Genomic DNA, 25,825 nt, shown 5'->3' with positions numbered 1-25,825 from the left:
TTTTAGGAGACCTAACTGATGGAAGGACACTAAAATCTTTATCACTGCTTCTCACAGGTAATACAAACCCCACAAATATATTATTCAAGTAAGGATTTTGTTTGCCTATTTTGCTTTGGATTTTAGAGGGGCAATTTTGAGGGCTTGAAACCATGCCTACCTATTGATCTTTATTCATTACCACTTTAAATAGGAAATAGTTACTTGTGAAGTTATCAGGGAAATGGGCTAGGGGAGCTAGTTGAAAGTTGAATGCCACTGCTATGGGAAATGGAGAGATGTAAAACTTATGAGACATATACACAGAAGAATTGCTAGTTGGAATCTAGTGTCTAGTAAAGGTTGGAATCCATGATTTCGAGTGACACTAAAGTGTGATTCATTTCTAGGAAAGGTGGAGGACTATATTCTAAGACATGTAAACATCACAGCTGTGTGATTCATTTCTAGGAAAGGTGGAGGACTATATTCTAAGACATGTAAACAGCATTCAGGGTAACACTAGTTATTTTGCAGAAATTCTGCAGTATAAACACAGATAGATAAGCATATATATAAACAATTTTATCATGAGGTTTAAGATAAATGAACATTCTAAAATGGGTAAGAAGGATTTGAATATTCTAGCATTATGCCATCACAGCCCAGGTTCCTTTGTCAAACTCTGTAATTCTGTTCTACAAATGACATTTTGTTTGAGCAGTTAGCAGTTGGTGCCTCAGTTTCAACTGACATTTTGTTACTAAACACAGTTCTAACACCATAAGGTGATTTGTCAGTGGTAAGAAAAAGATGGTTTATATTTCACTATAGTGAAATAGCACAGACGGGAGAGTCAATTGCTTGGAATTCTGGAGAGTGTCCATGCTGTCAAGTCCAACACCACTGAAAACATTTTTTTACAGTAGACTGCAAGGTATAATTTTTATTTTAAAAAAAAGCTCTGAAAGAAATCAAAAAGCTCGAATGTATTGTTTTGATTCTATAAAAATTCAAGGATCATACATCCCTCCCATCAGCTTAAATATCTTGAGAATGGCCAACACAATCACTTTAGGAATGTGTCCATGGAAGTTCACATTTTTTGTTTCTTTGTTTTTCTTTTGGATACTTTGTGTATTGAAACTAATAAGACTTTTTGCATATGTTTTTCCCCTGTGAAAGCTTTTGATTCTAGAATCATCAGCATTTTTTACCATTCTTGATAGTTTAGAAAGCAGATTCCCTATGAAATACTGAAAAAGCCCAGGGATAACAGAATTATCAAACTAGGAATATGTTTTAATAGGTAATAATCAACTCATAGGTGGCTTCATCAATGATAAGCTATTGATAACCCAGAATAGGCCAATGATTAACAGACTAACAGCAGAAATTAAATGATTAGGCCCTTTTTGGAGGATAGGATGAGTAGTGCATGTTTTACTGCCTGGGAACTTCCATATGCCAAGGATGCGGCTCTAAAAAGCAAGAAAAAGAAAAAAAAAAGAAACCCTATCATTTAAACTCAAGCCCAGTTATTTAAATTTTACGTTGTTTTTCTAATACCACATAGCTTCCAAGTTGTGAGGTGTTTGACTTTGGATATTTGAAATGTGTTATTTCTATACTTTATTACCATGAAAATAATCAAGATCTCCTCAGTTGATGAAATATGAATTGGGTCATTTTCTGATTATTTAATTTTTTGAAATTAAATTCTATCTGATGTCTTTCTTTTGATACAAGTCTATCAAATACATTAGCCCTAGGTGAAGTAGAGATCTAAAGATGTATAAACCCAAGTTAGGGCTATATAATTATCTTTTTCCTACAAGCAACATTTAGTGAAAATCTGCCTTGTGCCTGGCAACAAGTTTTATTGAAACTCTGTGATCTGTCACTGATTATTCTTAGGGTATAGACCAGTGATCAAAATGGAATTCTCACTTCTGTGGGGCTTATATTTTGGTTTGCAGAAAGAAATTGTGTGTGTGTATGATATGGGATAAGTGCCTGAGGGGAGCAAGGATGGGTATTGTAGAAGGCATGCCTGCTGGAGTGACATTTAGACAGAAAGGGAAGGAGGACCCATGTGCATGACCTGCGTGGAAGAGCAGTCCAGGAGGCAAAGCAGGGGCAGGCAGGACTATACAGAGGACCAGCAAGAAGACTAGTCCAGCTGAAGCACAGGGAGTAAGGGGGATATAAGACACAAGATGCCCTCACAACCAATTACATAACCACATACTATTTAATTAAGGCTGGAATAAAAGTTTGTTCACAGTGTTAGAGAGTGCAAGAGGGGGAAACAGTAAATACTGCCTGGGGTTAGGGATGTAGGGGTGAGAAAGGATTTGACATTTGTTTCAGTCTTTGAATTTTGAGAAATGCTTTGTCAAGGAGAGAGGATGGAGAACAGATCAAAAGGAACAGAGCAAAGGCATCCAAGTTCACAGTTGTGAAGGGCCTGTATGTTGCCTTTTGATGTGATCAGCAGACTTCCCTATAAGATTTTATTTTCTTTATTTGCTTCAAGAGAGCAAGAAAGCCTTATTTTATAAATTCCAGCAATTAAGTGCCATTGTGTCCCCAAATCATCATTTTATGTCCTGATCATAATCCAGGAAAGAACTCTTATTTATTTTTGACAGTTATACTTAAGAGTTAATCTACTCTGCCAAGAGTCATTTAGCTTTTAAAAAATAAATAAAACAAATATTTTAGTGTAATTCCTTTCTTGTGCTAAAGTGAACATATTAGAACATAAAATAGACAAGGCAAGGGATGACTGATCCTTCAACAAACACTGCTTTTCCTAATTGTTTGGGGATAAGGTACCTTTAATCGTACAGGTAGAAGAACCTCAATGAAAGCAGAAACTCACAAAGGATTAAAACAGTAACACAGTGGTCCCCCACACTGGAAATAATTGTCAAATATCAATATATGCCCCCTCTGGCAAAGTGTTGAAATCCTGAATTCACTTTTAATCACTGTTTAATCTCTGTTCAATGATAGGACACAGGAAGGTGGTCTATGCCATATAATGAACACAGATTCTCAATTTTCTTACGTTAGCACCCGTCTTTCCACATTAAGAAGCATAGCAGGTAGCATACTCCTGGCCAGATCTCAGCGGTGGCATATTTCCATCTCCCAGGGGGTGTGGGAAGACCCAACTGCACAGCAGTAACAATAATTCTAGCATATCCGTTTATGAAATAACTTTGGCAGTAATGGCAAGAGGATTTGGATGAAAGTGTATTTGTGGTCTTCCAGCTGGAAGATCAGAGCAGAGATTCTAAAGCAAAAGGCACAGAGTGGGATGGCAGATAGTGGCTGCTTGGATAAGAACAGAAGAGAGTTGAGGATCCATGCTGAGCTCCAGGGGAAGTGCAAACAAGACAGTCCTTTCAGATTATCTTCATGCTGCCCACAGTCAGGGCGAGAGATTACTGATGCCATCTGCTGGATATACTTGGGATTTAAAAATGAAATCTGCACAAATGATACTCCAGTGGCTCTTTATCCTGTGACTGCAGTTCTTTTAGTGAGAAGCAAAAACAAAACAAAGTCATGTACCTTAAGGCTGAAACTTTGTATCATCACTCTGCACTTTAGAGAATTATAATATTTAATTGCATTTTTTTTTTTAGCAGAACTCTGTGGTGGTACAGTTTAGCCATATATGACACTCAGGCAACTGGATGTTGAGTCTGTACTATAAATCCATGAATCTCTTACTAAAAATCTACTATGTACTGTAAACTTTATACATAATACACTAGCTTTCTGTATTTTATTGGGAGGAGGTGGTGCTTTGGTTTTGTCTTATTTTAATTAGAAATGAAGAACATGATTAAAAGGAAAAATAACAAGTATCACTATTTCATTAGAACTATTACATATGATTTTGGGTTTTATATAAAATATGGTAATTCAGTGTTTTTAATATATGTTTTTGTTCTGTGGAAAATTTCCTTTGTTGCACTTACTGTAGGATTATTTTAAGACTATGATTTTAAAATTAGAAAATTACTCATGGTGCATCAATAAAATTTTACAACTCTTAGAAATGTGTGGCTAAATTAGCATTGATTCTAATCTACAACTCCCCAAAAATACTAATCCTGTGAGATTTATAGTGGGAAAAATGGTTTCTATGACCAAATATATTTTGGAGTATGCTACTTTCTACATATCTTATCTTGGAGTTCCATAAAGCACATTCGTTAAAATACGAGATAGTGGATCTACTAATCTCAAACTGATGCAACCTATTGCATTTGGAATAGATAAGCAAGGAGATCCTTCTGTATAGCACAGGGAACTATATCTAGTCACTTGTGATGCAACATGATGGAAGATAATGTGAGAAAAAGAATCTATACATATGTATGACTGGGTCACTTTGCTGTACAGCAGAAACTGACAGAACATTGGAAATCAACTACAATAAAAAATTAAAAAATAATGAACTAAACAAAAAATGAGGTATTGGTATTTATTGAGAGTTTACTTTATGCTATTTTTGCATTTAATCTTTGTCATGATTCTGTTCTGTGGGCACTATCATTAACCCTAGTGACAAACCTAGTGACAGTTCTGAGGCTTACAGAATTGGTAATTGGTTGAAAGTCACAGTGTAAGAAAATGGAGAAAACTCTCTGACTTTAGAGCTCATGCTCATGAGTCTGAATCCATGTGCTTAAAATAAAAATATCTGAAATAATATTACACATTAGTATGGCCTATATGTTTATTATGTTCCAATATTGTTATTAACCTGTAAAAGCTTTGAAGATTAATAATACAGTAACGGCATCTATTTAACTTATCTTTACTTGGCATTTCTAAATCTATTTGGCTGCGTGATACTTCCAAATTTTAGTGGAAATAGTATCCCACAGAATACAGTTCTGGAAATGCTGATATAAGCTCTAGTATTGCAATAGACATGGAGCCAAGAAGGGAGTATTTCTTTAGTATTTCTCTGGCTACTTGCTCCAAATAACTGCTGGTATCTTTCCCCAGGCATGCCACTCACAGGATTTCACTTGACGCTTTGGAAAGGGCAGGAATAGGAAGCAAACACCTGATATCTTCGCTGCTGCAGGTGCACAGAGCACAGGAACCCTTTGCATAAATGTGTAATATAGTATATCCTGCAAAGGGAGTGAGCTTAATTTAGTTAAGCCACAAGGTTGAGTGAAAAACAGCATGCTGCTATTATTGTTAAGTCAATTAAATTGTCCTCTGTGCCTGTAGGAACTGTTCCACATTTATTACCAGTGAGATACACGCTCTGGCAGTTTCTTTGCTTCGGATTGTCTTATATTTAGCACATCTAAAGATTTGAGAACGGATGATGGAAGACATGGTGATAAATTGTCAGGCTTTTCTAAAGATTCAGAAGTTCTAAAGTTCCTGCCAGTGACAGATGGTCTGTCCTTACTCATCGCTTGTCTTCCTGACAGGACTTGATTTTCCCCCCCTTTTTGGTGCAGTTTTCTTAAAGAAAGCTCAGCTTCTTGGGAGGTAGGGTATTCTCATTTGTTATAACCATGTTAGCATATACTGATGTGGCAGCAACTCTCTGTGAACACCCTCCATGCTCCGTCTGCTCTATGAGTGTACGTGTGTGTAGTGATAAGAGAGAAGCATGGGGCAAGACGGGAGAGAAACAGATTACCAACAAAAATCTGTTGGTAATCCTTTCTCCCTGTTATTTTTGTAGCCCAACCTGCTAGGGTCCCTGTTAGTTTTTTCCCACTGATCTGCTACTTTCTTTTGATAACCCAAGCACAATGTGATCTTATGGACAGTGCCTATTATTATTATGGTAATAAAGTATATCTTATTTTTAGGAACTTCATTATTTCTCATAGCAATCTTTTTTTTAATTTTAGTTTAAAAAGTACAATTAGTGTGTACCAACTTGCTCGCTATTTATAAGAATCCATAGAATGAGACTGAACACCTATAAGAGAGATGGACTTAAATATAGAATAGGTTCCTACTGGGGAAAAAAGAAGACTATTTCAATCAAATCACTTAATCTTTTTCATTGGCTTCAAATATATTTACTGCTGAAACAGGAGATGTACTACATAAGGTAAGGAAGACAAAAAAAGCAACGATTTTCTCTGTTGGAGTTCTAGTATAGCTGGAAATAAATATAAAGGCTGAAAATACGCTAGGATGTCTTACCAATTCGTTCTTCATCCTTTATCCAGAAGTAATTCAGTCCTTCAAGTTAGGAATGCAACTAGTTTGGTACAACATCACTTAGGCTGAAGTATATCAAATGGAAAGTGATGAACATGAGTTAAAAATATAAAAAATCATCAGATGAATTGGTTTGGAATTCACAATAATTGTTTGATATTTGTTATCTATACATATAGCTGAGAATTTCTTTTTATGTAAGTATGTCTTTCCTAAGGACGTTCACTATGTTAACTTGCCTTGGTTAGATGTGGGAAGCATAAACATTATTCCTCATGTTTATCTCTTCTTTCAACTCTACTGTAAATTTTACTTCTCTGGATAAATATATACATATACCTATACTCCATACTTGTATAGGTACGGTAGTGGATTATATATAGATATCTATAAAATATATATAAATATATGCATAATATAAATAGATACATAGTAGGTTGCCAAGGTTGAGGCTTGAACTCCCCATCATCTTTTTACGCCCCTTACTAAATGCTCCTTCCATTGCAGATACAGCTACCTTTTTAATTAGTGGCTTTATACATTTTTTAATGATTTTTATTTTTTTCCATCATAGCTGGTTTACAGTGTTCTGCCAATTTTCTACTGTACAGCATGGTGACCCAGTTACACATACATGTATACATTCTTTTTTCTCACATTATCATGCTCTGTCATATGTGACCAGACATAGTTTCCAGTGCTACACAGCAGGATCTCATTGCTAATCCATTCCAAAAGCAATAAATAGTCTGCATGAAATTGGAGCTGCAGCTGCAGGCTTACACCACAGCCACAGCAACGCAGAATCCGAGCCTCATCTGCAACTAAAATGAATAATTAGTGGCTTTATACATTACTTACTTTTAGTAACTTTCAATTATGAAAAAAAAATCAGAGAAGGCGTGCCAGCTCATTGGTTATTCATGAAGATGTTAACCTAGACCTAAGGGAATCATATCCCTCTTTTAGAGGCTAGTTCCTAAGATACAGAGTGAAATCATTAATCTTCTGTGTACAACATAGACAAGCTTGAAAGATTCTTTATAACACAGTGTTGCAGTAATACATAGATTTTAGTTGTGTATTCATGTATATTTTGTTATACGATTAAAGGGAAGAGACCACTTCGTCATTCTTAGGTACTTTCCTGATAGAATTTGTTTTCCTCCCCCAGTGACAAATGGTTTCATAAACAAACTCCTGAATGCTCAGTATTCATGAAAAGACTGAAAAATATGGTACGGTTTTGAAATCATGCTTTTATCAAATCACAGAATTTAAAATTATTCTAATGTATAAGTTTATTAAAACAAATTTTTAAGGTTAGAAAAAGGTTAGTAAAAATGTGTTGCAGTAAAAAGACAGGCTAAGTTACTCTAACAAGTAGATCCAAAATACAATGTCTGAACATAGCAGAGTTTTATTTCTGTCTTAGCACAATACCACATCAGGGAGTAGGGGAAGGGGTCTGCTCCATGAACTTGAGTGATTGTGATAAATGAATTAGTAAAATAAATTACTAATTTATGTCATAATATGCTCATATTTTTCATCGTTTCAAATGTATACTGCAAAGTGTCATATTTTAGTGTAAAACCAAAGGTAAGAGTAAGACACCTGAAGCAAAGGGTCTCTTTGTAACTGACCTCAAGGAAAGGAGGGTGGCAGAGCAGGTAGAATCATGGACTTAGATGAAATACTTTCCTTTCTCCTTTATTGAAACACAAGATTGATCCTGTACTTATAGACTGTTTCATGCTTTACCTGAGTTTATTTCAAGACAGAGAATGCAAAGGAGGAGTAAATTTTATGGTCTAGACAACAAATCAATCTTACTGTTGTAACTCTTACCTTCTAGTTATTATATAAATGCTATTGCACAAAACAGCTTTTAAATAAAAGTTAATACAGAGTTAACAGGAATTAACTATGAGTTAACGCACAATTCTCATTGACTAAATTTTGTGTAATCTTTCCACATGGTACAGATTTTCTAAATGGGGATAACTTAAACTGAGTCATTTCTTCACTTTACTACTAATATTGCTAAGAATTTACTAATACTGCTTCAGAATTAGTTTCAATCTGTAGTTTGGCTTTCAATTCTCTTTTATCTGAATCCTTCCTATTTCTATATGTTAGCCATGTGTTTTTTTTTTTTTTTTTTGCACCATGTACGACATGCTTCTCTGGGCATTACTGGTATTAGCTGATTTTTTTAGCTAAAACTGAAAACTGCCATGGGTCATATTTTTTACATTGTTTCACCTAAAAGATGAACATGTGTGTGTTATGAAAAATGAATATGATCGCTTAAAAATTGATAAAATGTGTTAACTTCTATGATAATATATAATCTATAGACCTTAGTAAGGTCCTAGAAATCTATATGATGTATAATGAAATAGTATAAAATATATACAAAAGTTTTTAAAAGATTCCACAAATAATTATATACTTTGAGAAAATATTGGATCACATAAAAATATATTTTCAAATTTATTCTCATGATTCAATGCATTTTTCAGTAGGCATTCCTCCACAGGACAGAGACTAACCCCTAAAAAGTAATTCACACTGTATGACAATTCCTTTCTAGTTATAAGCATCTTCACTTAAAACCCAATCTTTTAGTATTATTGATGAAAATGTCAAAGCAATCTCTTAAAAAACAGTCTAACCTATTAGAAATCTCTATGTTCCATGGCATGAATCATCAGAACATGATTTGGAATTTGTGCAGTAAAACTTGATAGAATGGAAACTTTGATACAAAAGCTACCTCTCTCTCTCTCTCTCTCTCTCACACACACACACACACACACACACACACACACACACACACACACACACACACACGGGTTATTTTATTTTATTTTTCTGCCTAAGCCAAGGATCCTTTAGAATCAGTTTACTCAAAGTTATTCAGTCACGATTGCTACCTATGCATAGTTTACATTTCCTTTTACTTAACTTTTCTTTCTATTTATATCATAAGCAAAGCTACTGAAATTACCTCCCCATAATTTGTACTAATACAGGATTTATTGCTTTTAGTCTTTCATTCAGATAATTTTACAATTAGACCTCCTTTGAATAGACATATACAAAGCTTTTCAGAACATAGAGAATTTTACTTGGTCAAGCCAATAACAAACATATACATGGGGAAATAGCAGATAAGAATGTTAAGTTAGAGCCAGATTAGGGAGGGATATGTACTTAGATATTTATTAGGTAGATAATAGAAGGTGATGAAGGTTTATTTAGAATAGGAAATGTGATTCTAATTCTACTCTCAGTTAAATTACTAAATAGTATTATTTATGTTATTTTTTAGTTGAAACCTTTGTTTTTCTAGACTTTTAATTTATTATATTTTCAAACTTGTGTAGCAAGTCTACAGTGCACTTAGCAAGATGATCACAAATGGTTTGCCAACAGTTTTCCATCTTCAGTGGGAGTAACAAAGAACGTTTTAACATGTGATACACTTTTGCCCTTTGCCAAGCATATGTATTTAGTTTGGTTTACTTTTCACAATTAATGCTGACTGATAGCTGGTTTCTTTTCAATTCCAGGTTGTGGAGACTAATTTGGTTGCTTTTGACTGTCACTGGATCATTATAAATGAGGTAAAGCCAAGTAAACCTTACTGTCAACTGAGTCCTATTTTCATGTGTATAGTCAGAGCACTTCCTACGGCCTTGAGTTTCTAACAGGAAACAGAACACAAAGTAAACTTTCAGTTTATTGAGTAGATTCTGTTAAATGAAAATAGGATAAGGGCTTTTTAAAAAAATTATAAAGGGCTTTGTGTGACTAAAATGAATAGAGAATGTCTTCCCTACAGGGTATCTTTTAGCCTTTCCGTTGGCACACGCTGCCTACTTTGGGAGATCATCTTTATAAAAACTACAATTCATCTTTGTAAGCAAAGTGAATTCCTCCCAGTGGAGTACTTGTGTTCCATTTATATTTTACTGTTGTTTCTAGGACTTTTATATCCAACTCCCTTACAAGTGGATTAAATAGTTCAGCACATGAATATGAATAAACAAGAACAGATTGTTTTTCTTTTCATAAAGAAATACAACTGTTTTTAAATCCACCAACTTGTCAAATTTCTTGTGAAAGTTTATTGATTTTTTTTTGTGAGGACAATACTTAAGATTAAAAATACAGGAGTTCCCATTTTTAAGAATATTTTTAGTATTCTTAAAAATACTAAGAGCTAGCCTGGTATCCATGAGGATGTGGGTTCGATCCGTGGCCTTGCTCAGTGGGTTAAGGATCCGGCGTTGCCATGAGCTGCAGCATAGGTTGCAGATGCAGCTCGGATCCAGTGTTGCTATGGATGAGGTGGAGGCTGGCAGCCACAGCTCGTTTTCGACCCCTAGCCTGGGAAATTCCATATGCTGCAGGTGCAGCCATAGAAAGGAAAAGGAGAAAAAAAAAAGATTAAAAATGAGGTATTACAACATGAGAGCCCTGTGAAATAAGTTGTTCCATTAGCACCTGCCAGTCCAAATTGGAAAGGAAAAGAACACATCAGTCAGGGACAAATAATGTCATCACAAGGATCTCTCCTCAATGAGACCTAGTATTCAACATATCTATTACTTATGAATAAAAATAATGCACTATCAACAAATACTAAATATTGAATGACGGAGTAATATGTTTTGTCTCAGAAACTAAATAACCTTTTGGGCCAGAAATCTGGTTTTGTAGTCAGTAAAATAGGTTTAATCCTGGCTATGAGATTGGCTAACAGTGTTACTATGGATATATAATATAATCATCCTGTGCCTCAGGGGTTTTTTGTTTGTTGGTTTGTATGGTATCTATCATAATATTTATTTTACAAGTTCATAAGAAAAAATTAAATGAAATATTACCTGACGCTCTTAACATAGCAACAAATGACACTCAGTAAATGGTACCACAGGCATGATCAGAGCACATCAAAGTTCAGAGATCACTTCTCACACATTATTTTGTATTATAAAGTATTGAGGGAATGGGATCCATAGAAAGTATATGAATTGCCTCTCCATACAACAGAGAAATAAAAATGATTCTTAGTTTCAAGCTGTTTCTCCTACACCACACTTCATTGATGGAATTTTAGCTCCCTTGATGGTTCTTTTTAGTTCAGTTTAAAGGCACGGGAAACATCTTACAAGCCTATTTTTCCTCTGCCAAACTAGGTCTACATGATATTTCAGTGTATTTCTTATATCAAATTAAGATGTGTTTTTCTGAGGTCCCCACAGATAATATGTATATATGATATCTGCTTCTCAGTGAAGATTTTAACATCTTTAAATTTCTAATACCTCTCAAGTTTCCATCTAAAATGACTAAACATCAAGTCAGAGTAAATGGAAAAGGAAAACTTAACAAACCTTCACGATAACTTTTAAAATTAATGATTTTCATCTCTATTTTTTCTGCAAGGAATCTAAGGTTCAAATAAGTTAAACAGTTTGTCAGATATTACACAACTTTTAAAAGATGATAATGAGACTTAAAAACCTAGTCTTTTTCCAGGCTAAAGCTTTGGCTGTTGCTGTTTTGTTTTCTTTTTTTGATAATTTTTCTTATAGGTGATATTTTTGTAATTTCGGCTACCTAATTGCAATTTTATAGCAACAGTTATCACATTACCTTTTGTCTTTAGCTTATTATTTTCTAGATTACTGTTTTGAAATAGAGAGCCCTCCTAATTCTTTGTTTTTAATCTCACATCTACCTTCTAATGGGGCCCTGGCCACTCAGATTTTCCTATGTAAAACAAGCTGGAGTCATTTTGCTTGTTTGTGTCAATTTTGCTGAAAAGGGGAAAAAAGTTTTTCTTGACTCCTGAGAAACATGGGATAATCAAACCAATCAACGCTGACAATTGATAAATAGAAGTGTCCACTCCTTTCTATTTTTCAGTAAAATTGCAGAAGGGACTCGGAAATTAACTCTTTTTCCATATCCAACTTAACATCTAACCCTATACTTGAATCTTAAAAGTATGAATCCAGGTAGAGAGAGCTTCCCGGATCACCAGTGGCCAACAGTGGTCAACAAGTCCACTGTTGACTTTCAATTTGTGCTGTGAAAGAAATCATTCCTTCATATTATAAACAGGAAATCTGAATACCAGGTATTTCCTTGATGATGAAAATCATGGAAAGAATAATAGCTTCTATTATACTGTATCTATCATAAACATTATAACTCATTTTGTTGAACTTATTAAATTTTATCTCATACAATATTAGGAAGCAAATGATGTTAAATGGATGTTCTCTAAGTTGGGCCACTGTTTTCCAAATAAAACATCCACACAAACAAAGCAATCTAACCTACTAATAACTCAATAAATGTTAGAAGTATAGAAGATAGTATAGAAGACTTCAGTTCTTTTTTCATCCTTCACACTTGGGTTTTCTAGTATAAACTGTCATAACTTTGCCTTTACCACAGAAACCCTGATCCTTTTTTTTTTCTCATAGCCCTCTTTAGTAGTCCTTGAGCAGAGATGTAATTTGGCGGGGGGGGGGTGAAGAGGACAGGTCAATACCACTTCACCTTTGAAACATCTGAAATTATATTATTCTATTTATTTTCCTAAACTGGTTAAAACTGAGAGATCAAGCATGTTTTCTGTGTATTCATCCCTAAGAAAAACCATCTGTCCATTTATCTGTGGTTAGCACTCTTACTTCCAAAAGATTCCCTTCAGCTACCTCATTCTCTCTGAAATATGCCTCAGGCAACTTGAGTCTCACTACCATTATTTTATTTACAGCCCTGTTTATAATGGATAAATCATAATTTACCCTAGTTTTCTTAAAAGAATAAATGTGGATCTTTCAAATTTGCTAGGAAGATAATAAATTATAAAAGGAGCAACATCAACAACAAAGCCCAACAACATGCAAATGCCCATTTTGATTGAATGTGCAAATTGTGAATTTCATGAGTTTGGTTTGTGTAGCTATTTTGTTGCTAATTTTAAAATGGGTTGCAAACATTTATTTAATCTTATTGCACAAAGAGAAACTGTAAATCAAAGCTGTCACCATGCACATGATACAAATTGATGTGGAAACTTGACAACAATATGTATTTTTTCATTTGCATTAAGTATGCTATAATAATGAGAGGCTATGCTATTTCATGTGGTGTAATCAATCATATGTTAGTAGTCGGTAGCTGTATTTATCTTTCTCCTGCAAGCAGTGGATCCAGCACAGAACAGCCTTTCCATATAAGTATTGCCATCCCTTCAGGGTCCTGAAGCAGATGGCCTAGCACTTTATTTAAGTTTTACAAAAGTTAGATATTAAGATAGGAAGATAAACACTGTTTAGAGCTGCAAGAAGTGTATTGCTATATATACACCCCTCTATTCCTTGATGAGACTGAACCTGACTTTTGCTGTCAGGACTTATTTAAATAGTTTAAACTCTTATTCTCTGTCATGGCAGAGTTCTGTAGTTAAGAAGTTATTGTTGAGATTTGAAATTCATGCCTATATCTGTAATGAATGCTTTTCATTTTATTTTTAGTTTAGTGATTAATTGAACTGCTAACTACTAATCTGCCATGCAGAAAGTTGCCATTCGCCTATTCTTCCTGCTGCTCTAGTCTACAGTTGGTTTTGTTGCATATTTCATACTATTTGTATAATTATTTCACATTAATATTAAAATTTGTGGAAGCATCAAAGGATCATCTTTGCTAAAGCATGAAGAGTATAAATATATCAGCAACACAACAACAACAAAAACCACAATCTTTTCTAATTACACCACATAATAAACTGCTTAATATCATTACTTAAATCTGCTTTATTTAGAATGGGTGAAGTTACTAAAGCATCCCAGTGTCTGTACTTAAATTTTCAAAATGTATCTATCTTTAGAAGATAGTTTGGTGAAATCTCACCATTCATTCATTTTTTTAAATTGATCAAAATTTAATGAATACCTATTACAAGCCAAGAACTTTTTTAGACGTAAAGAGATAAAAGAATGAGAAAAGGAAGAAGAGGTCCCTTTTCTGAAATAGTATGAATAATATAGATTGGCATCCAACCTAATGGATTTTGAGAGTCTTTCCTTCCTTAGAATTCTATTAACTTAAGCCTGAAGCTGATATCCTGTAAGGATTCGGGAGTGATCTAGTCGTCCAGAAAGATTTGTTCTGTGAAGTAACTGTTTCTGGGTGGATTGTATCCTTGCTAGATATTTTATATATCCTTCACTCTTACACAGTTCAGAGTTAACCCAGCATTAAACTATCACAGAAAAGTGAGTAAGAATATTTTCTTGTGTAATGAAGAATCTTTTCTTTACTTTGGATATGCATTGGTTTGATTCTTAATAATCTTTGATAAATCCATGTAAATTATTTTGGGGAAAAAAGACTGTAGGCCTTGTTCTTAAAGAAGAACAATTGAGAAACAATTAGGCACACTAAAACATATTTGTTCATTTTTATTGCAATGTTAATTCTATTTTATAAATATACTCATTCATATAAAGAATACAGAAAGGACAAGTAATTTTATAATTTAGCTTCTTTAAATTCTTTCAAACTCAAGAAATGTGTGCATATCTTTCTAGAGAGTAGTATATTTGTAGGGTATGGCAGGCTTGGGAGAGTGAGTGGTAAACTATTTTTTGCATGTAATAATTTTAAAAAAACATAAGCTTTAAACATTTCAAAAATTCAAAGTATTAGAACAATATAGATACCAATAGATTATACAATAGTTTCATATTTATTGCAGTTTAGTTTTGAATTTCTTTTTCACTTCAAAGTATGTCTTAATTAAGTATTTATTTGGCTTTCAGTGTTTATATAACATTTGCATCTACCACTCTTGAAATGTACCTTTTGAAATGCACAAGTTCCATAGATACAAAATAGCTACCTAATTAAGTTTTCATATCACTATCAAACTATTTTTGAGATCAGGTGTCAAAACTAAATCTGCAAGTGAATTTTTTGAGACAGACTGTCTGTTAGCTTCATTCAGAATGGCAGATTCTTTCCTCCCAGAAAATTACTTTCTTTTCCCTTCTCCAAATAATAATAGGCAAAATATATTCAATTCAAATTGACATTTTCTCAGATATATTTTAGTTGCTTAGACACCTGGGAACTTCAGCTTTTAGAACCTGTAAAACGTACCCATCCTTTTGTGTGTGTGGGGGGGGGAGGTGTTTAAAATAGTTTTCTTAAAGATTGTGGCTCATGACAGAAGACTTTATCATTCCTTATAGAACTAGCAGGCTATTAAATGTTGGAAGAATATATCTTTATGGTTTTAATTCCTACCATTCATGAATATTAATCTAAATAATTCCCGTAAGGAAAAATTAATTTCTTGTATAATTACTTCAGAATATGTCTCTTTTGATGACATTTATAAAATCCTACTCTGAATAAGAAATATTCTGAAAGAGGACCTTGGAATCTCTGGAGTTCTTTATTTATAAATGAGAATAACAGTATCTGAATCAGAACGCATTTTTTAGCAGAAAAATGAGGCAACAGGTTAAGTACTTAGCATTTTGCCTGAATTCCTATAGGGACTTAATAAATGTAAGTTTGTATTCTAATGTGCTGATTTGTAGTTCACCATGGGGGTGGAACATGTAGAAATGGTGCTGTAGATAAATCTTATTACTGATAAGAAAAGAAGACCGTGTATGTAACACAACTTCGTCAATAGTATGAGAAGAGTGACAGGATTTTTCACTCTCTTTTGAAATGAAAATTCCTGTCCATATAATATGAAATTCTAAAAATGTATAGACATGGATTAGCAATATTAATTAATTTGAAAAGTTTTCTGGTTAAAGTTCAGGTTTAAAATTAAGTTGACAGGACACTGAGTAATTTTACTTTGTGAGTCAATGACAGAGATTTTAAAAGTGACCTGCTTCTTGCCAGATAGAAATTTTGGTGGCAAGTGAAATGACACACATTAAAGGAAAAAGACTGCATTTTAAACTGAGAAAAATCATTTTTTATGGTACATTAAGGATTAATCGACCGGAAATCCAGGATATTACACTGGATATAGCTGATGGCAGGTGTTATTTTATTTTCAGAAAAATCTATATTTCATAAAGATCATAAGTAAAAGATGAATTTCAAAGCTAATATATGCTATAAGAGAGAATAATATGTGATTAGCCTAGTAAGGAAAAGAAGAAAGTTTACACTTGTAAATCATCTTTTTTCTCTTTTATTATTCTATGATAATCCTTTGAAACAAAACTGAGAAATGCTCACTGCAGTCCAAAATGTATCTTGTGTCAAATCTTTTATTTCTGTTACCATAAGAATCTATTGAAATCAGTAATATGTTAATTGCAAAGTCTTCATTGGTTTAAAAGGTTCCAAATGGACCCCATGAAGCACAAACTTAAGACGTTAAAATAAAATTTGTTACATTCTTTTTTCTCGCTTTTTTAGGGCCGCACTGGCGGCATATAGAAGTCCCCAGGCTAGGGGTCGAATCAGAGCTACAGCTGCAGGCCTACATCACAGCAAAGCAAGAGCCAAGCTCCTTCTGCAACCTACACCATAGCCCACGGCAATGCCAGATCCCCGACCCACTGAGCGAGGCCAGGGATTGAATCCGTATCCTCATGGATCCTAGTTATATTCGTTGACCGCTGAGCCACGAAGGGAACTCCTGATCATGTCTATTCTAATTCCAGTTAGAATAAAGTTCAGTTAGAACAGATACATATTATAAAAATGTTATTTTATTTTATTACTACTACATCCTGGTTGAGACAAATCTTAAAATTTACATTTGCAGTTGGGAGGTAGCAGGGAGAAGGAAACAGAAAATGCTTTTCTTTGAATTTCACAAATGCATATATGTAAAATAGCATTAACTTGGATAAAGATCACCGAAGTTCATACTGTGTTAATCAACAGAATTTTTCATCTTTATGTTAAGAACACAATTATATACTAATGCATCTGTTCAACGGTTAATGAACATTATGTTTTATCTATTCCTTACCAAGAGAAATGTATAACTTAACACCAATAGTTCTAAGAAAGAATTCAGACAGTCTTAAAAAATACATCCTTTTTCTCCCTCTTCTTATCTTATTTAAGAACACCATTTTTCATTGCTAAGAACAATGTCTATTACTCTTACAACTATCTTCCTAAGTACTCAAATTACCTTTAAATCCATTAATGAATAATGAAAGTGTAATGATAATGTGCTTTGTGGCCTTTTCTGATGTTTAGACAACACATTTTTCTCAAGTGTTCAACATATTATAAACTTAATATTGATAAAATGTGTTTAAGTCAGTTGCTCCATTTGAAATTATTTAGGCATTAATTAATTATAGACATAAATATAAATATATAATTTAAAGCACAGACAGCAACTGCAAATGAGTTGATTGTTTTAACAAACGTGTTGTTTTGATATGGTTGTGGGCTAAGCATTAAGCAAATGTATTACAGTAACAGAATCCCTTAGTATTTCCAGACAACTCATTAAGAGTTTTGTGTTTCTGTTACTGTATTAAAGTAGTTCTAATTCTTCCATTTCTTATCTTACAGGAAATAAATGATATAGATGTACAGGAACTTGTAAGAAGGTCAATTGGAAGGTTAACTATCATTCGGCAGACATTTCCAGTCCCCCAGAATATAAGTCAGCGATGTTTCCGTGGCAACCATCGAATATCTTCGACATTATGTGATCCAAAGGATCCGTTTGCTCAGAATATGGAGGTATATTCTAAGTGCTTGGGTATTTCTTTAAGGATGCTTTGGTGGGCAAATCATAGAGAGAGCTTTTCTAGTGGCATTGCATTCAGAATTATACATGTTTTCATTTTCTGAACTATTCTCATAGCAGTTTCATAGGTCTGATGAGGGAAGTGCTAAGAATTGTCTTTGATCCTTTGACCTCATCACAGTGAAATATCTACTTGTTTAATAAAAATGTAATAAGTAAAGGTTATTTTCTTTTCAGCAAGTACATCAATAGCATTTCTTCTGGTAGAATTTGTGATTGATACTCCTTAATGCCAAACTTCAAATTATTAAGTCAATACATTTGCTTGACTTTTCTGACATAACAAGCACATAGAAATTTCTTTCTTTAAAGATTAATTTCCGGCTTGAAAACCTTCACCAAGAAAATGTTTAGAAACTGCCCATATACTGTAGTGTTATAAACAACTCACGTGGGATATAGCTGAAACCTTTGCTATTCAGAATACAATAAAGAACTTGAAAGAAAATGAATATTATCTCTGAGCAGGTTGAACAGAAAGAACACCAAGTCCCTGAAACTTTTCTCATAAGAATGCCCATTTAATACTCACCCGGAGCCTATTTCTTTTTCTTAAGGAAAATTCTATCAGATTTTTTTGTCTTATTTCTCTTTGCACTGGAAATCTCAATATGTCCATTTGAAGGAGATATAACAAAGGCAGACACGCTGACAAGAATAGGGCTACGTAAGAAGCACTGTAGCTAGGCAATAGACATGAAAAAGAAATCAAACCGATAGACTAATTCACATGTCCTATTAGAGCACGACTTTCCCTATAAAACAACTCTACACCATAAAACAGTTACTAAGGATATCACCGTAGTATATTACTAGCGTACTATTTAATATTTAAATAATAACCCTGAGATAGCAAGGTTAAAGTCATGGTCAATTTCAAAAGTAAGAAATATATATATTGTATATTTCTATGTTCTTTTCTCTCTTTCACCCATCATACCTACAATAGTGCTTTGTATGTTTGTAGTATCTGTGGATTTCAGTGTAGTTAATAAGAGGGCAGTGGTCAAAGTAAGCCACTCAAGCCTAAACAAGATTTTAAGGTTTGTATTTCTGGTCACCCATCTTTTCATATTAATTGGTCATGATTAACTGATGTGGAAATAACAGAATGTTAAATAGAGAAAAACATGGAAGAACTTTACAAAAGCATGTCTTACTAAAGACCGTTCCTATCAAGGGAGGTAGCAGGAAATGTAAAAACTGGGAAAGCAGAAAGTCACTGCACAGCATTTTGAAGCACATTCACCTAATAGTACAGTCCTTCTGATTCAATTAATGAATTCCTTGATATCAGGGAATGAATATTTTATTTATATTTACATCCCTAGACCTCCCTGATGAATTAAGGATGTACTGGAAGCAGCACTCCTCCTGCCCCACCTTCATCATGCTCCCCTCAAACCCTCAGAGAGAAAAAAACAGGACAATTGCTTTTTCTCTGAGCATTTATTCATATTTATTTCCCCATTATATGTAACAGAATCTGACTGAATGTTTAATATATAAAAGAAAAACTGACAGAAACTTTTATATGTGAAGATTTATATGATGAAGAGTCTAAATGCAGGGCTCCTCAATATAAAATGTTCCACTAAAAGCAAAGCATTTGATATAGAGGCTTGCCTTGGTACATATTTTATCTCCCTGAAGTTAAAGAAAACAAGAAAAGTACTTACTAAAAATGTGAGAGTAGGGGAGTCTCTAGGAGAAGGAACTTCTCAACTCAGAATCCATAAAAATAGTCCAGATGAAAATGATCAGAGGCAGACTTATATCTTATCAGTAGGGTACAATTTTGAAAAATTAAAAAAAGTATGAAAATATGACTGAAGTGAGCTCTAAAAATAGAAACCCAACTATAAAGTCTCAATAATCAATACAACAGGGGAGAAGAGGAAATTTCTGTGGAAATTTCTGGGCCATTACATATTATATTGTACATAGAAATGGAAGAAAGATTTAGAAAGGACAAAAAACAAGTTTTCTCAATCTTCAAATTAGTGCAGAGAGACTAAAATCCAAGATTAGCTGAAGTTTCAAAATAAATGTTAAAGATACCTTGTAGCTAGAAACAGAGTTTTTAGCAATATATGAAGCAAGAAGGAAGTGAGCCATTTACTGCTTGGTGAAACTAATGTTAGCTTGGCTGCTAATGGAGAGAAAACAGAAACATTCAAGTCCTTTTGCTTTTGTTTCCTCCATCTAGGGAAAAATGTCTTCAAATTGGAAAGATTAGATTAAAAGTCATTTAAAGAAAAGTAAGCCATTGGTTTAGAAGGAGCAGGGGTTTGAAGATGCTTAGAGGGTGCCTTACCGCTCTAAAGTGCGGACTGAAAAATAACTGCTTAGAGCAGTAAATAAACCAGATACGATTACAATATTATAATTTAGATATCATATAAAAATACTTGGGAAGATAACTCAAGTATAATAAAAGACATTGTTGTGTTGTCCCCATTTTCTAAAGGAAGGAAAAAAGACTCCAACAACAAGAATTTAATACACTAAAATTAATTTTTGGATAAATTATAGAATGTATCATTACATATATGGTTTGGGAAACTTCAAATAAGATACTAGGACTTCCTTAAAAACAAGTACTGTCAAACTAAGTCCTGGTTGATAATTTTTTAGCCTGGGAGAATGTCATAAATCTGATTATTATATGTTGATTTTATGTGGTATTTGACAAATTTTATCATGAAATCATTATTGGAAGACATTAAAAAGTCTAAATAAATTGATGTTCAAACATTTTCACCAAAAGACTCCTAAGAAGAGGAGATGGTAAACACTCTGGGTTCAGTTTTTTTTTTTTTTTTTTTTTGTCATTTGTCTTTTGTTGTTGTTGTTGCTATTTCTTGGGCCGCTCCCGCGGCATATGGAGGTTCCCAGGCTAGGGGTTGAATCAGAGCTGTAGCCACCGGCCTACGCCAGAGCCACAGCAACTCGGGATCCCAGCCGCGTCTGCAACCTACACCACAGCTCATGGCAATGCTGGATCCTTAACCCACTGAGCAAGGGCAGGGACCGAACCCGCAACCTCATGGTTCCTAGTCGGATTCGTTAACCACTGCGCCACAACGGGAACTCCATGGGTTCAGATTTTTTTTAACTGAAAATATATTAAAGTCTCAATGTTATCTTTAAAAGTTATAACATATGAGTTTCTTTAAAATTAAGTGATATTTCAAACAATTCATCAGTTAAATTATGTTGGTTTCTCTCCAAACCTTCAAGCAAAATTAAGATTCCTAGAACATGGCCCAGATGTTTTTTATAGCTTTGGCGGTTCTAATAGCTACAACTCATCCTCAGAGCTTCTCTTGCCCTCAGTTTGAGAAGTAAGGAACTAGAGGAATAGTCAGACATCACTTATAAATATTCTACTCTCTTTTTTTGGCCACACTCATGGCACATGGAAGTTCCTGGGCCAGCGATTGAACCCACACCACAGGAGTGACCCGAGCTGCTGTAGTAACAATGTCAGGTCCTTAAGCTGCTGTGCTTAAGGGAACTCTGTAAATATTCTACTCTTGAAGTGCAGGGAACTCTCTGTGGTCATCCAAAGAGTCAGTACTTGGACCTAATATTTTCAATATGTTTATAACTATACAAATGAGTAAAATATGCCTATCAGATTTGTAAATGACATAAAGCTAGGAGAGAAAGCTTACACTGTGTTACATCATTGAGATTTAAATTATTATATTCATTGAATAATATGCCTAGAAGTGGAAATATCACACAAGACAAAGTTTGGTTCAAAATCAATTACAGGAAATCTGGATGGATGAGACATGGTTTGACAGTTTAAGATTGTTAAGACGAAGGCAAATTTGGTTTGAGCATAGCAGAAGTCATATTTGCTTCAAACCATTCCAGTGTCATCTTGGTCTCTGTCAGAAGCATTTTGCTAAGATCAAGAGAGATAACACCTTATACTACTCTATCCTAGTCAGCTCACATATGCAATAATGTGTCAGTTCTGAATACTAAACTTTCAGCAGAAACACTGAAAAATCAGAGGACAGAGGAAAAATGCTGAGATGATAAGCAGCCTACAAAGTATACCAGGTAATAAATGACTGAAGGAAGAAAAAATTTCAGCGCAAATCATAGGAGATTCAGGCACCAAAAGGTTGGCATGTAGAGGAGGTTGGTGCTAATGGTTCAATGAAGTCAGAAAACAAATGTAGAAACAGTAAGGTAGAGAGAAATGAGTGGTCAAATGATGCAGTGCTGGAGTTTAAGTTAGAGGAATTGCGAATTTGTGCCCAGCAAGTAGTCGTTTGTGTTGGTTGTGGCCAGAGTAGTAGTGGAGGGCATCTGTGTAGAAATCGAAGTGATCTATTTTTTTTTTTTTTTTGCTTTTTAGGGCCATGCATGTGGCATATGGAAGTTCCCAGGCTAAGGGTCTAATCAGCCTGTGGCTACTCCACAGCCACAGCAACACCAGATCCAAGCACATCGGCGACCAACACCTCAGCTTATGGCAAAGCCGGATCTTTAACCCACTGAGCAAGTCCAGGGATTGAACCCATATCCTCAAGGATAATAGTCAGCTTTGTTACCTCTGAGCCACAGTGGGGATTCCCGAGGTGACCTCTTTTTAATGCAAGGACATGGTTTGGGATCATTCTGATGGAGGAATCAGGAAAAAAGAATGACCAAGAGGTCAGTAGATGGTGGCAGAAAGGGGCCATAGGGCATATGTGCCATAGAAAAGAGCATGAACTTCAAAAGAGAATAGGCATTTGCCTGAGAAAGAAATAAAAGAAAGGGTACTAGAAAGCTCAGAGGACATCATCACCCACCTTTTGATCCCACAGTTTGGGATGTGAGAAATGAGGAGAGGCAGTCATTTGCTGAAAACACCTGTCATACACTGAGTACAAAGCACTCATCTTTAAGACCAGCCTGGTTGCCAATGTGCATGCTTAAAGGTGTGCAAAAGAATCTGCTCCACAAGAAGTGTTGGGTTTGGATGGGACCCAGGTTGCCAAGTTTCTTACAGCTTGACTTCTATTAAAAGTTCCTGATATTAAACTTGACTTTCTCTTCTTTGATAGCTATTTATCATAAACCAAATAGGTGCTAGGCTCTGCATTAAGTCAAGCAGAAATAAAAAATAAGGGAAACAAAAGTACAAAGGGGAAAAATATGTACAATATGAATCCCTGTTCTGAAGGAACTCTTATTCTGGTGTGAAAAGCAGATTAAAAAAAAAAAGCGCAAAACCTTAACATTATGATATACTTTAATAGAGGTATGTGATAAATATTATGAGAGATAAAAAGAGGACTTCCCAACTAATCTGGGAGTGGGGAGAATCCTGAGACATTGTCAGGATAGGATTCACCCAGCTTGGGACCCATGCATTGAGTATGAGAGGAAGTTAACTAATTGCAGAAAGATAAAGAGACATCCAAGGATGCTCCCGCAACTATCTCATCTACCCATCTGAAGCAATCAGTCCGAGGGAGAAACAAAATAAAGCTAGAGATAAGAGAAAGCAAGTTTAAAGCAGTGGAGCCAGGGGAGGTCAGGTTATTGCTGGTTACTGAGAAATCATCAAAAGATTTGCCCTGGATTTTTGGGTGCAGCTCGCATTCTTCACATTTCTTCTAGGTTTAGCTTTGAGGTCTTCATGGTCTAATTCAGATGAAGTTGGATTCATAAGCTACTTTTAAATTCAGGTCTCACTTTTTATTCATTGCCAACCTTGCTAGTCTCTCTAGTAATTATCTGGCTGATGGGTGTGGGAGGTGAAAATGAGAATAACTTATCCTAAAGTTTCCTTATAAAGAATGAACTGTTATTCTTATGCACTATGGAATAAGTTTTCAATGCATAATACTTATTGCATGGTGCAATACTGTTCAATGTCTCTTTAAAGAAAGGTCTACAAACACAAATGATTAAAGATTTACTTAGTTATGGAAGAAAACCCAGAAGACACTGTTAGGAAGTACTTATTAACAGTTGTTCACAGTTATCCAACTCTCATCATCCTAATAGCTGAAGCTTAGTACTATGATGTGACGTGGGCAGAAAATTTCATAAGATTCCCTCACGATTAGTGATAAGCAAAGGGCAAAGTACTGTCCACTTTGTTTTCAGGAAAAACTGTGATAACAAGACTCTTTTAAAAATCTGATGGTGTTCCTGTTGTGGCTCAGCGGTAATGAACCTGACTGGTATCCATGAGGATGTGGATTCACTGCCTGGCCTCACTCATTGGGTTAAGTAACCAGCATTGCCCTTATTTGCAGAGTAGGTCTCAGATGCAGCTCAGATCCCTTGTTGCTGTGGCTGTGGCTGTGGCAGCTACAGCTCCAATTCTGCCCTTAGCCTGGGAACTTCCATATGCTGCAGGTGTGGCGCTAAAAGAAAAAGATTAAAAAAAAAAATCTGAGAAAATTTAAATGCTTAAAATGGATTTAATTTTTGTAGCTATGTTTATTTCTTGTTTTCTTTTATATTGGATCTTTCCTTCAGAGAGGAAATAATATAACTTTAACTGCTTTTATTGACTTTGGATATCTCTTGGTGCAAATATCTGTGTTTATTAAATATTATTTCTCATTTATTTGAAAAATAAACAGCATCAGTAATTAACAGTAAGGATGGTGGTTCCGGCAAATCTTAGGAATGCAGTACAGCTTACCTAGCATTTTTATAATTCATTTAAAAATCTAAATTGAGGGAAAATAATAACATGATTACCTTAGAAGAAATCATTAATGTAAACACACATTCACAAATAGTTAACAATTTAGGGCATCTGTCACAATAATGAATTGCAATGCACATGTATATAATATTTTATAGATCCTTGATCATTGTAATGCTTATGAATGATGCTGGTGCCTCTCTCTCTCTCTTCTTTTTTTTTTTTTTATTATTGAATCTCCATAGACATACGTGTACAGGCAGATGGCTGCTTCCTTTTTTCTGTCCCTAAGACGCTCATCTTCTATGTAAGATCATTGATATTTCTTCATCTGAATACCCAAAATGCAAGAACTTGACATATTCAGAAAATGTATTATTCAGTTTGCCCTTCCAGTCTTAAGCCCTTAGATCTTTACCTCCTCAGAAAGAAATAAGGACCAGTGATTTTCCAAGGTCTGACGCTAGCAGCCTTGCCTCTGTCAAAAGTTCTCTTTTTATCTTCTCTTTCACACCTAAATAAGCTGAAAAAGCAATTGAGGCATACAATCAGACAAGACTTCATTCTCAATAGCAAAATTGCCCAGGGAATGAAAAAAGACACCTTCTGCTTAATAAATAACCCAGTAAACCAGCCGGCTATGACATGAGCGGAAGCAGCTGAGCTTACCATTTTCTCCTTATTCTTGAGGGTTGGTGCCAGTGATTCTAATGATTACTGTCTAATGTCTTTTCAGATTTCAAACCTTTATATATATGACACGGTGCTTCTGCTTGCCAATGCTTTTCATAAGAAGCTGGAGGACCGAAAGTGGCACAGCATGGCTAGTTTGTCATGTATCAGAAAGAACTCCAAGCCCTGGCAGGGAGGGCGTTCCATGCTGGAGACCATCAAGAAGGTAACTTCTGACTAGCATTCCACGCTGCCTAATTTTCATACAGAGGAACAATAAGTCATTGTTTGATTAGGTATCTTTTGGTAGAATTTTTCTTTCTCCTTACAGATATTGACACCTGTTCAAAGCACAAAACAGTGTAATGGATAAAAAGCAAGATCAGAAAGTCACATATGTCTGTGAA

General features: G+C 34.7%; 1 protein-coding gene across 1 annotated transcript in view; it reads left to right on the top strand.

Annotated features, from left to right (window-relative positions):
• The window catches only part of GRID2 (glutamate ionotropic receptor delta type subunit 2), a 1,319,580-nt gene that overhangs the window by 795,473 nt on the left and 498,282 nt on the right, over window positions 1-25,825 (top strand). Inside the window, exons 5-7 of the mRNA XM_047798305.1 lie at window positions 9,792-9,845; window positions 17,827-18,000; window positions 25,483-25,644. Of these exons, the coding sequence (XP_047654261.1) occupies window positions 9,792-9,845; window positions 17,827-18,000; window positions 25,483-25,644 (390 nt within the window). The remainder of the gene's footprint in view (window positions 1-9,791; window positions 9,846-17,826; window positions 18,001-25,482; window positions 25,645-25,825) is intronic.

The sequence above is a fragment of the Phacochoerus africanus genome, chromosome 10 (assembly GCF_016906955.1).
Source record: "Phacochoerus africanus isolate WHEZ1 chromosome 10, ROS_Pafr_v1, whole genome shotgun sequence".
NCBI classification, from domain to species: domain Eukaryota; kingdom Metazoa; phylum Chordata; class Mammalia; order Artiodactyla; family Suidae; genus Phacochoerus; species Phacochoerus africanus.
This window is presented reverse-complemented; position numbering and strand designations above follow the sequence as displayed.